This window comes from Tupaia chinensis, unplaced genomic scaffold, assembly GCF_000334495.1.
Source record: "Tupaia chinensis unplaced genomic scaffold, TupChi_1.0 Scaffold000270_1, whole genome shotgun sequence".
Taxonomy (NCBI): domain Eukaryota; kingdom Metazoa; phylum Chordata; class Mammalia; order Scandentia; family Tupaiidae; genus Tupaia; species Tupaia belangeri.
In genome coordinates, this window is record NW_006159750.1 from 5,136,292 (window position 1) to 5,149,609 (window position 13,318).

Genomic DNA, 13,318 nt, shown 5'->3' on the forward strand with positions numbered 1-13,318 from the left:
CTCTCAATAAATAAAAAAATAAAGGTGGGAGGAGGGGTGGGAATTGGTTAGCCAGTGACATGGTGATTAAGGCAGGTGGATTCACTGTGTGATTGTGGTGGCTGACTGTGCGATTCAAATCCTGGATCCAGCAGGGGAGTCGGGAGCTTGTCTGTGTATGTCCCAAATCCTCAGAGAATAGAGAAAGGGTTGTGGTCAGCCATCCACCTGTGGGGGCTATTGCTCACTTTTTTTTCCCTCTCTTCTCTCTCTCTGGCAAATGCACACTCCTTATAGCAAAAGTTGAAATAAATAGTGAAAAAGAGAAAGAAAGAAAGAAAGAAAGAAAGAAAGAAAGAAAGAAAGAAAGAAAAGCTTATTGGCAAAAGTGTCATAAGTAGCTATGTCTAGATGTCTCATTTCCAGTCACCAATTTTACCTCTCAGAGTGTAGAGAGTCTATAGGTCCCATTTTTGCTAATCAGTGTTAGACTGATGAACCACGATGCCAGTATATTCATTTGGGCCAGTGTATTGGTTGATTAATGCACTGTCTTCCCCCTAAGGAACTAAATTTTAAGAAAGTGAATTATTCTGAAGGCTGCCAGATGAACAGTATGTCAGAGCAAAGGGAATGACATTCACCATTTCTAGCATCCCAAGGTAGCAACCAGTTCCAGTGTCGTGCCTGCTTCCTAGATTCCAGTGCACAACACATCTCAAACAAATGTTCAGGTAATTGGGCGAGTTAGTTACTTGAGTATCTTCCAGGTTTCTCAGATGTGTTGCTCTACAATGGTATCATAGAGATTATACTTTCAAATTCAATCTCAGAATGGCCTTTTGTCACCAAATGCTAGGAATGCCTTATTATATCATCACTGAATACCAACTAAATTTGGGACTCTAAACCGCTAAGATTTCAAAATTTGTTCTACCTGCCTCTTAGCCATAAGCTGAGATCAGTGCTGAGGAGTCAGGATCAGGAGAAAGTGTTTTAGTTATGTGCATTTATTTGATGTATTCTCGGATTCTTTATTCTTAGGCAGATTTCGGGCAGATAACTTGAACAAGCTGAAGAATCTATGCAGCAAGACGATTGGAGAGAAGATGAAGGTAAGAGAACTGAGTAACGGGTGATTATAATAGGCAGTTCAAATTAAACAGCTTAAGCAGAGATACTGATCTTGTTTCTTGCTAACATTCACAGAAATTCTAATTTTAAAAAGAAAGGGAGGGAGGGAAATAGGAGGCATATTCAGTGACTTCAAGGTATGTCCATCCTCTTTGTTCCTTTTTTTTTTTTTTCAATTGTGGGAGTATGTGTGTTCCTACCAGAGAGCCAGAGAGGAAGAAAGCACCCTGCAATGGAGCTTGTTCACACCACAATTCCTTCTCCCCCGTTACTCCATCCTGTTGGGATTTAGGGTACACATACATGCCTGGTATTTTTCTGAAGCTGTTAGAGCTGGGATTTGAACTACAGTCAGTCATGTGGGATCTCACTCTCTTAACCTCTAGGCTGCAGGGCCAGCCCTGTCCTCTGTGTGCAGATAAGACTCTTGCCGGGACCAGCAGTTAGCGTAACGGCTGTGTCACTGGACTCCCTTGTAGCTGACTACGGTCGAGTCCCAGACCAGGTGGCTTAAACTCACGCTGGGCGCATGTGGGTGCCTGCCCAAGATCCCAAGAGGAGAATGGAGAAGGGATTGCGGCGTGAACATCCCCTCTGGGGGGTGATTTCTCACTTTCTATCTCTCTGTCTCTCTCTGTCTTTCTGGCAAGCTCACGTACCTATATCAAAAAACTCTCAAAAAAAAAAAAAAAACAGATTCTTGCCACACTTGTCATTCGTTATCTATTCTGTTTATAAAATAGGAATATAAATTCCACCAGTTGTTCTCTCCAGTTAATTTCTTGGGCTCAACCTGTAATCCCAGGAAGGCTTTCTTACAGTAGAGTTTAGATTTATCATCACGTTATAGTGGTGCTTCTTAATAAGAAGAGCTCAGATGTTCATTCCATATCTTGTCTTATTTCCCTGATTAGCTATGTGACTTAATGGCAAGTTAATTTCTTTTTTAAATTATTATTTATTTAATTTTATTCATTCATTTTAATTTGACCAGAGGAGAGAGAGATGGGGGTCGGGGCTAGCGAGAAAGCAAGCCACCAGATCCAGGACTCAAACCGTGGTTGGCCATGTGGGAGTGTCCAATGCCTTAACCACCACCCACTGGCCCCATGACAAGCTAATTTCTGAACTTCACTTTCTTTTTTCTTTTTTTTTTTTCTTTTTACTTTTTCTTTTATTTTTTTGGAGAGGTTTCTGCGATGTGGCGTGTGCACTCACCAGAAAGACATAGAGAGACAGAGAGACAGAAAGCGAGAAATCACCCCCCAGGGGGCATGGCCACACTGCAATCCCTTCTCCATTCTCCTCTCACATCTTGGGCACGTACACACACGCGCCTGGCGTGAGTTAAGCCACCGGGTCCAGGACTCGAACCATGGTCAACTATCTGAGAGTCTAATGACATAGCCATTATGCCAACTGCTGGTCCCTGAGCTTCACTTTCTAATCTTTAAAATAATAGTACTAATACTTATCTATAGAATAGAATTGTTATAACTTTTTTCTTTTTTAATTTGCCATAGGATATATGCACTTGCCAGAGGATGGGAGGATGGAAGGCTGACAAAGCAACACTCCATGGGACATGGTTATACTGTAGACCCTTTTCCCTCCCCCTGAGGATTTTGGGCATGCATGCACATGCTCCTGGCATGTCTTCCAAGCTGCCTGTTCTAGGACTTTATCGGCGCAATTGACCATGTGGGATCCAGCTGCCTTAACCACCACATGGCCGCTGGCCCAGAACTGAAATCTCTTTCTAAACAAAGAGAACTTGGCATAATGCCGACAACATTGTAGTTGTAGAACAATTGAGAATTACAATGAGTGGCAAGTAGTTACTGGCCTTCATCCAAAAAACCCTTTCTGTGCTTGAAGAATATTACATTTCAGCTCAGCTTTTCTTTTGGTATGCAGAATAGTGTATGGAGATTTTTTTGCTCTACTTTTTTTTTTTTTTTAATTACCAGAGCGTGCCTGCATTCACCAGAGAGAGGGACGGAAGGAAAATGCACCCCTCAGTGGGGTGTGGTCATGCTATAATCCCTTATCCCGCATTTCTCCCTCCTTTCAGGATTTTGGGCATGCACGTACACACAGCTGGCGTATTCCAAGCCACTGAGGCTAGGATTTGAACCTAACCATGTAGAATTCACCTCTCTTAACCACTAGGCTACCAGGCCTGCCTGAGAATAGTTTGTTTTTAGCCTTTCTTCAAAATACCCTTTTAGAGAGCCCGACAGTGGTGCAGCAGTAAAACACAGTGCTCTGTGCAGTCTTGGGTTCATGTAGGAAGGTTCCTGGTTCACGTATGGAGGTCTTCCTGAGGATGCGGGTCACGTACTTACCCACGATCCAGAGCCAGCTGAAGGGTGGGGCCTCAGGACCCTGTTGGGAGTGCTATCTTACACACTCCCTCTCACTCACTTTTGGAAGAAATAAATGAGTACACTTTTTAAAGAATGGCTTGTTAGCACCTTAATCGCTTTTTTTTTTTTTTTTTTGAGAGAGGGGGGGGGGGTTTTTTGAGAGAGGGAGAGAGAGATTTTTTTTTTTTTTTTTTTGCCATAGGGTGTGCATTTGCACTTGCTGGAGAGACAGACAGAAAGTGAAGAAATTATCTCCTGGGGGAATGGCCATGCCATAATCCCTTCTCCTCTATTCTCCTCTCAGGATTTTGGACATGAATGCATACATGCCCAACATGAGTTTCAAGCTGCTCGACCCAGAATTTGAACCACAGTCAGCCACTCAGGAGTCCAGCACCTTAACCATTATGCCACCTTACTGCTCCCCACTTAATCACTTTTCAAAACACATTAAATACCTTCTACAATCTAGGTAACTTTTAAAGTTGTAAACCTTGAAACTAAATCCAAAAAAAACTATGAAATTTTGGAAACTGAACCAGTAAAGAATATAACAAAAAAGATTACCTAGGGATTTTAGCATCTTTCACTTGACTTCAAAATAGTCTGCCTCCTGGGACCAGCAGTTAGTGTAATGGCTATGTCACTGGACTCCCATGTAGTGGACCGCAGTTTGAGTCTCGGACCCGGTGGCTTAAACTCATGCTGGGCGTGTGTGTGTGCGTGCCCAAGATCCCAAGAGGAAAATGGAGGAGAAGGGATTGCGGCGTGGCCATCCCCCCTGGGGGATTTCCCGCTTTCTGTCTCTCTCTGTCTCTCTGGCAAACGCATATGTCCTGTAGCAAAAACCTCTCCAAAAAATAATAATAATAATAGTCTGCCTCCTTTTCCTTGATGACAGTATTTTGTTACACTTTTAGCTGTGGAAACTGATACTGATAACCGCTTTTCTTCCTATGGGACCTGTGATGCTTAATCATTTGCACTTCATGATTATGTTAATTCCTATGTGTACCTTTGTCCTGAGTGTTCTTTGGGCATATGTTATATATATAGACAGGGCTGATTGTTTTTTTGTACTTTTTTTTTTTTAGTAGAGCACATGTGATTGAGAGAGGAGCACCCTTCACAGGGTCTGATCATACTTGATCCTCTTCCTCCAGCCTTTTAGATCTTGGGTACTCATGCATAGGCCTCGTGTGTTTCGGGGGATTTGACTTGCAGCTGTTACATAGGATCTGGCTTCTCTTAAGCAGTGTATTACTACTGTGCCCTAGAGCTGGCCCTTGTGTTTGTATTTAGCAAGAGTCTTACTACATTGCAGTCCTCTGTCCAGCCTCTTGAGTAGCTGGGTCTATAAGCAGGGGCCACGGTGCCCATTTTTCAGGGTGGACTGGGCATCAAACCTGGGTAGTAGTGTCAACCAGTGTGCCACCACATCCAGAAGAGCTGGGTATGTTTTATATCAAGATACAAGTGGGGCCAGCCAGTTGCATGGTAATGCAGCTGGATCCCACATGGCCGGCTGTACAGTTAGAGCCCTGGGCCTGGTGGCTTGAAAAACATGCCAGGTATGTGTGTATGCATTCCCGAAATCCAGAGAAGAAAATGGAGAAGAAGGGATTGCAACATGGCCATTCCCCGCCAGGTGCTTTCTCACTTCCCCCATCCTCTCTCTGGCAGGCACAGGCACCCCATAGCAAAATAAAATAAATTAAAGATAAATAAGTAAACAAATACATTGTTTTTAAAAAGAAGATATTATTATATGTTTTCTTTTAACTTGCTATATAGGGTGCATGTACTCTCTAGAGAGAGATAGAAAGAGAGAGGAAAGTGGAAAGTACCCCTCAGGGTTGGCAGGGGGGATGGCCACGCTGCAATCCCTTCTCCTCCACTCATATCTCTGGATTTTGAGCACACATTGTACACTCACTTGCTATGTTTTCAAGCCGCCTGGTCTGGGACTTGGAATGGGCTTAGGAAATCAATCAAGGATCTTGCTCAGTACTACACCCTTTGTTGCAGAGCCAAACTTTGAACTCAGAATTTAAATTTGTTGAGGCCGGCAGGTGGCATGGTGGTTAAGGGTGCTGGACTCCCACATGGCTGACCACAATTCAAGTCCCAGACCTGGTGGCTTGCTTTCTCACTTTCTCTCTTTCTTTCTCTCTCATTCTCTCTTCCTCTGGTTAAATTAAAATAAATAGATGGATGGGTAAATATATAAGGTTAAATAAAATATTTCTTTAAAAAAGAAAACTTAAATTTGCTGACCAGAGGGACTATCAAATAGCAAAGGAGCCTCTTAGCTATCTTTTACCATATGCTTACTCTGCCTATAATACTATTACAGATATCTCGATATTTAAGTCATTTTTTTCTACCTTTGTTGTCTATGCCTGTTCTTATGAAGACTAACTCTTTTGGGCATGGACTGAAAAAAAAGACTAACTCTGATATTTTCAGACTTTTAAAAAATTGCCACAGGGCCCATGCAGTCACCAGAGAGAGATGGAGAGACAGAAAGGAGCGGGAGAAGGCAGCCTCCTCCCATCGGGCATGGTAATACCACAGTCCCATCTTCAACCTCTAGAAGATTCAGTTCTCTCTCACTACTTAGTTTTGTGTCGTCAGCCATCTGGGATCCAGCTCCCTTAACTGCCGCTCTATGAGACTGGCCCAGATAGTTTTTGATATTTTTGAGGACTTTTTTGTTTGTGTTTGTTTTTGTTTTTGTCATGGGGTCCACGCACTCCTTGGAGAAGAACAGAGAGAGGGAAGGTAAGAAATCACCCCATTAACCCCCCAGCAGGATGGCCATGCCGCAATCTCTTTTCTGTTCTCTGGGATTCGGGGCACACATGCACATGCACGTGGTGTGAGTTTCAAGCCCCTGGGTCTGGGACTTGAGCTGCAGTCAGCCATGTGGGAGTCCAGCACCTTAACCACCACCATGCCATCTGCTGGCCCAAGAGATTATTCTTTTAAATTTTTTGTTGTTAGAGGGCATGCATGCTTATTTATGTGTGCGCCCGTGAAAGAGAGTCCTCCTAATGGAACATGGTCAGGCTGCAATCCTTTTTCCTCCATTTCTTCATCCTCTCAGGATTTTAGGCACTATGCCCACGTGCCCAGTGTGTTTTTCACGCTATCAGGGTCCAGATTCAAAGTGTGGTTGGCTAGGTAGGATCTGGCTCCCTATACATGGTGCTTAACCCTGCTCTGTAAGACCAACCCACGAATTCTTTTTAGAGTTTTACTGAGGCCTTATGTACATGGTGCTTAAGGGTGGTTAAGGGTGTAAGACCTGCTCTGTAAGACCAACCCATGAATTCTTTTTAGAGTTTTACTGAGGCCTTATGTATCCTATTATAATGGCCTGTGATTAATGTGGGTTTTTTTGGAGAGGTTTTTGCTATAGGGCGCGTGAGCTCGCCAGACAGACAGAGAAACACAAAGCAAGAAATCACCCCCTAGAGGGGATGGCCACGTCACAATCCCTTCTCCTCCACTTTCCTCTTGGGGTCTTGGATACAAACACATATGCGCCTGGTGTGAGTCTCAAGTCACCAGGTCTGAAACTGGAACCACTGTCAACTATGTGGGAGTCCAGCAACATAACCACGATGCCATCTGCTGGTTCCCTAAGTTATCAATTTTAATCCTTGCTCAGAGCCAGGCAATTTCAAGCTCAAATTAGTCTTAAATTTAAAAAAATTAGTCAAGACCAGCAGTTGGCATAATAGCTATGTCACTGGACTCCCACGTAGTTGACCACAGTTTGCGTCCTGGACCCGGCGGCTTCAACTCATGCCGGGCCCCAACAGGTTAATTGATTCATCCAGGGTCAAAAAGCTGGAGGTAGCAGAAATGGACTTTTTAAAATTATTTTATTCCATTTCATTTATTTTAATTTGACCAGATAGAGACACCAGAGAGGAAAGTGAGAAAGCAAGCCATCAAGTCCAGGACTCGAACCGTAGTTGGCCATGTGGGAGTGTCCAGCGCCTTAACCACCATGCCACCTGCTGGTCCCGCAGAATAGGATCTTGAAACTTTGACTTCTGGCTTCCAGTTCACTAATTTTCTTCCTCTTTGTTGCATCTTTTAAAGAAAAGTTACATAGAAGGTTCTGTGACTAGTTGGTAGCATATGTTAATTTGGTGTGCACCTCATGAAACAATGCCAGGGATTTTCTTTTGTTTAATTGTGCTGGGGTTTTTTCTTCCTGCAGAAAAAAGAGCCCGTGGGAGAAGACGAGTCTGTTCCAGAGGATGCACTACATTTTGACGACCTCACTGCAGACACCTTAGCTGTGAGTTCTCACCCTTTTCTCAACTGAGATCTGTTCTTTTGTGTTAACTTTGTCCCTAGACAGCACGTGTTGCCTCTGCTCCACCCGTGGCACTGTGGCACTGTGGCAACCTTGACTTTCTGCCACTCGGAAATGTTCCCGCCTGCTTGTTATACTTTGTACTTGAGTATTTATTAGGCAGCAGAGGTGGAGCCAAATAGAATGGGAAAGTCAAAGTAGGAGAAATAGGAAAAAGGAATTGGAGGGCCAGCAGGTGGTGTGGAGGTTAAGGTGCTGGATCCCACGTGACCCACTCCATGGTTTGAGTCCTGGACCCAGCACCTTAAAAATCAGGCTAGGTGCATGTGGGTACATGCCCAAAATCCCAAGAGGGGGATGGAGGAGAAGGGATTGCAGCATGGCTATCCCCCCTCAACCCCAGGGAGGGAGAGAGTTCTCGCTTTCCCTCTCTCTCACTCTGTCCCTTTGTAGAGAGCACACTTTTTATAGTGAATACTAAAAAAAAAAAGAAAAAAAAAGGAACTGAACTGTTCGGTTTATGCACTCTATTTTATTCTGCTCTCCCTTTTACAAAGTAAAATAATTTTTTTTCTTTTACTATAATTCAATAATGTTCACTACAATAGGGATAGAGCAGTGATTTTCAAGTTTGTAGTCACTGAAATCTTTTTTTTTTTTTGAGAGGTTTTTGCTATAGGGCGCATGCACTCTCCAGAAAGACAGAGAGACAGGACTCGAGAAATCACCCCCTAGGGGGCATGGCCATGCCGCAATCCCTTCTCCTCTCGGGATCATGGACACACACACGTGCCCAGCGTAAGTTTAAGCCACCGGGTCCGGGACTCGAACCGCAGTCGATGACATGGGAGTCCAGCGACATAGCCATTACACCAACTGCTGGTCCCCAAGTCACTGAAATGTTTATTGAAATCTTAACACACAGCAAGAGCATGAAGACAAAAAAGCAAAACTGCTGTGTTTGAAGGACTCGATCGGGATCTGTTTCACTCTACCTGTTACAGGCTCTTCCCAAGGAAATGAGAGCACAGTTTGAATCAGCTGCAATAAGGAACACAAAATAAGCTTGAGAGAAGGTCTCTTGCTTTTAATAAATTGGTAATTTTCCTAGAGAACAGTTAAGTGTAGCATATTGTAGAATGCTAAACTGCTTCCGTCAGGAAAGCCAGAATGTGCAAATAAAGAGAAGGTTCTCTGGAGAGAGTTGTAGTATTAAACCTCCTGAGATGAGTCAGAACTGTAAGAGTGGCCAGAATTTATCCATCTCTGTCTTAGGCACCCCCAAAGGAATATACCAGTGGCTTTGTAGGAATAGACTGTATATCCCTGTGTGAAGTAAATTGTAGATCTTCAAAAACTTCATTTTCAGTTTTTTTTAATTCAAAGTCTTTTTTGTTGTTCCTTGTATTCATGATAAGCGAGTGTGTGCACACACATGGGGGAGAGAGAGAGAGAGCGGGTAACACCCTCCACAGAGTGTGGCCAAGATTCCCTTCCTCCAGGCCCCCAGCCCTAGTGATCCTGGGCACTTCTGCTCATGCTAAATGTTTCAGGCTGACTGGGCTGGGGATTCGAACTACTGTCACCATGTGAGATCTGGCTTTTCTTGAGTAGCATATTACTGTTGCATCGCAGAGCTGGCTATTGGCTATTTGTTTTTTACAATGCATTTTTATAAACTTTATTTTTTCTAGTTTTGCTGTAGGGCACCTGAGCTCACCAAAGAGAGAGAAGTGAGAGATCAAACCACAAGGGTCGTCAGGGTTAGGGCACTAGAATCTTAATCCTGTGCTGTCCCTGATTCACTGTGTCCTGGGTGTGGGCACGGCCTGTTCATCTACAGAACCTAAAAGTCTCACAGATCAAAAAAGTCCGACTCCTCATCGATGAAGCCATCCTGAAGTGCGATGCCGAGAGAATCAAGCTGGAAGCAGAGCGGTTTGAGAACCTCCGAGAGATCGGGAACCTCCTGCACCCCTCAGTGCCCATCAGTAACGACGAGGTAGGCTGCCCACATCACTGTCATTGTTCCTGCAGGCGGGACAGGGGTGGGAGGAGCGCTGTGAAACACTGGCGCTCTCAGTCAGAAGCAGGCTCTTTGTGTATCCCCCCTGCCCACCAATTGAGAATTGCAGGAGTCAGATCCTTGCCTGATTGGGAAGTAGCTGAGACAGCAGGTAGGAGGAGACCCCTGGCACTGAAATCCCTTCTAAATAGGCCTGCTGTCCTCTGCTGTGTGTTGCCCGTGGTAGCAGCCGAGTTTTGTGGGAGGGATCTGCTAAATCAACCTAACCCCCCTCACCCACTCCCTGCTGAGAAGCTGCAGGTTGAAGGGAAATCTGCATAATAAAAGTTTCCTGCTGTGCGGGAGCTTCCCCAGCACAAAGCTGCTCTGAGCCCGGCTTTTGTTCCCTGACACCCCAGCCGTGGCAGGGCCCATCTGTGCCTCTTTCATTCATTCCCTGGTGAACGTTAAACTCACTGCAGACTGGGGTGTGCAGGAGGCCCGGAGCCTGAGCTGACTCTGGAGGTCAGGGCCCTGAACCCACCCTCGGGTATCCCGGGACCAATGAAAGGCTGGAAAAAAACAAAATCTACATTCTCCTCTGCACCTCACGCAATGTGATCTTCTGGGCGGGCTGTTCTTGGGTAGGATTTTCAAGGAGTTACTAAAAGGGATAAAAGAAAAAGGAAAGAAAGACTACTATGATTCCCAGTTTCATGTCTAGAATCACTTTTAGGACCTGATAAATGATTATTTTTCTATTGAGTAGTAAATTCCCTTTGTTAGTCACCATACTCAATGACCTAAACCTAGTGTTTGAGTTATGGGATGACCTCACAATGCTAAGTTGTCCTTGGAATAGGGTTTGGAAAGCTGCAGGTTGCAGAATTAAGAAATTTGTGCCTTTCTCTCCTGCTCTTGTTTCCTTAGGATGCAGACAACAAAGTAGAGAGGATTTGGGGGGATTGTACAGTCAGGAAGAAGTACTCTCACGTGGACCTGGTGGTGATGGTAGATGGCTTTGAAGGCGAGAAGGGGGCCGTGGTGGCTGGGAGTCGAGGGTATTTCCTGAAGGTAAGAGTTGGGAACCAGTGGGGAGAGGACTATAAAGGAAAAACTAAACACTTTACAGAAAAGCATAACCTATTTAAAGAGGTCTGCAAATCCACCAGTTTTAACTGTCTTTCTGTAAACATATTGGCAATTAGATGCAATTCTCTTTCTAAGGCAAGAGGGTACTTATCAGGACTCCATAGAACACACACCACCGAGTGGTCTTCCGTAATGAATGTGTGTTTTGCTGACTGAATCAGAACAGTCTGCCTTTAAGGAGCTTGTGTAATTGGACAGTCAGACAAAGTAACAAAGAATCAAAGCCCACTGTGATAAGCACTATGGTCTCAGTAGGCCCAGAGTGCTTTGAGAATCAGTAGGGTGGCGGCAAACCCAGGCAGGGCAAATGAATTCAGGCAAGGCTTCCAGAAGGATGTGGTCAAACAAGTATGGAAGTACTGTACCTGTATACATGTATATAAGCATGCTCTGCAGAGACTCATGACTCAGTGTTTCAAGAACTTCAAGAAAACTCTCCCATGCATCCCCCTTAAGGGGAGTAATGCTCTCCCCTTACTTTGGTATCTTAAAATTACCTTCACAATGTGCTGGATGACATGCTGGGGTTTGTGTTAAGATAGAACCTCTTGGATCCGTTGCGGAGGTCCGTGGTCTTTGTTGGCCTCCCAGGTGCCCCTGTGTAGGCCCATGCCATTGCCCTAGCTGCCCCGAGTGTCATTTCTAGCAGAGGGACATGATGGCGGTAGGACCTGATCACAGTACCGTGTCTGCTCCTATAGGGGGTCCTGGTGTTCCTGGAACAGGCTCTCATCCAGTATGCCCTTCGCACCCTGGGAAGTCGGGGCTACACTCCCATCTATACCCCCTTTTTCATGAGGAAGGAAGTCATGCAGGAGGTGGCACAGCTCAGCCAGTTTGATGAAGAACTTTATAAGGTGAGTAACCCAGGGCAGTATGGCAGAGTGATTGCTAAAGTGGGGAAGCTTCACCTCACAATGCAGAATAGTACCATCCACCTGGACTCCCTGTGACGATGGCCGTGTTGTGTATCTGTGGCTGTTGATCATGTAGAGTGTGACTATTGAGGCACAGTTGAGGAAACAGATTTTTAATTTTAAGTGAATTCATTTTAATTGAATTAGTTTTTTAAAAAGAATTATTTTATTTAACTTTATTTACTTTTTTTTTTTTAATTGACCAGAGAGAGAAAGTGAGAAAGCGAGCTGCCAGGTCCAGGACTCGAACTGTAGTTGGGAGTCCAGCAGCTTCAACCACTACGCCACCTGCTGGCCCCAGAATTAGTTTTGATTTCAGCAGCCACATTCACATGTGGATACCATGTTAGACAGTGCAAATTTGGAGCCTCTTTTCTCTTGCCCAAGTTGACCTATATGACGTATCTAAGTTGAGCAAACTGTAACACTTTGAGCTTATTAGGAAAGACGCCCATTTGTTGTGTGGTTGGGTAGAAGGAAATGTAAGTGCCACTCATCTCCTTGTTCCTTCCCTGGTCCTCCTACTCCCAACCCCAGCTGGGAGCTCCCATAGGGTCAGACGTACTTGCCTTGGGATGGACATGGCCTCCAGTGGGTGGCTTCTTTTGATTATGGACCATATCAGAGAAAACCAGAGGATTCAAGATGAGGATCAGGATGTCATTCAGATCTGCTGGTTCTTTTTTTTTTTTTTAAAGATTTATTTAATTTTACTTATCATTATTATTATTTTTTAATTTGCTACAGGGCACTCACCAGAGAGAGACAGAAAGAGACGAAAAGTGAGAAAAGAAGCTCCCAGGTCCAGGACTTGAACCGTGGGCAACCACATGGGAGCCCAGTGCCTTAACCACCACACCACCTGTAGGCTCCCAGACTGGCTTACTCTAACACCATCAGTAGCACCCCAGCCTATCCGGCACTCAGAATTTATAGAGCATCTCTGTGACAGCTGTCTGCCATGGCACAGTCTACTCTTCCCCTTCAAGGCTCTGGGTTGAAAGTGGGGACTTTGTCCTTATTGGCTTAGTTCCTCCCAGACTCACATGGAGGAGGAGTTAGAGCCTGCTACCAGGCTTCTCAGATGTGTCTTATGTAAAGGAGATGACTTTAACGGTTAGAACCATCTCGCCCCAAGTCCTGCTGATGAGGTCAAAGTTGTGTCTTCATTCAAGACGCACTAGGAAACTAAACGTGCTCTCTCAGCCTGTGTATCTGTGACCTCAGTATCCTCCCTCCCCACTTTCCTTATTTCAGCCAGGGACTAGCGTGTCCATAGCTCAGCTGAGACCTTTTCTCTTTTTCTAATCTCAATCTCCACGACTGATAACCACTAACAAAACTTGAGAACTGTCTGGGAACCAGCAGTTAGCGTAATGGCTATGTCGCTGGACTCCCACGTAGTCAACCGCGGTTCGTGTCCCGG

The 13,318-nt window shown here is 44.8% G+C and overlaps 1 protein-coding gene across 2 annotated transcripts in view; it reads left to right on the plus strand.

Moving 5' to 3' along the window:
* Positions 1–13,318, plus strand: part of SARS1 (seryl-tRNA synthetase 1) — a 26,305-nt gene that overhangs the window by 6,633 nt on the left and 6,354 nt on the right. For both annotated transcript variants that reach the window (XM_006149517.2, XM_006149518.2), the window contains exons 2-6: positions 1,024–1,094; positions 7,720–7,800; positions 9,662–9,820; positions 10,754–10,897; positions 11,677–11,832. In XM_006149517.2, the coding sequence (XP_006149579.1) occupies positions 1,024–1,094; positions 7,720–7,800; positions 9,662–9,820; positions 10,754–10,897; positions 11,677–11,832 (611 nt within the window). The remainder of the gene's footprint in view (positions 1–1,023; positions 1,095–7,719; positions 7,801–9,661; positions 9,821–10,753; positions 10,898–11,676; positions 11,833–13,318) is intronic.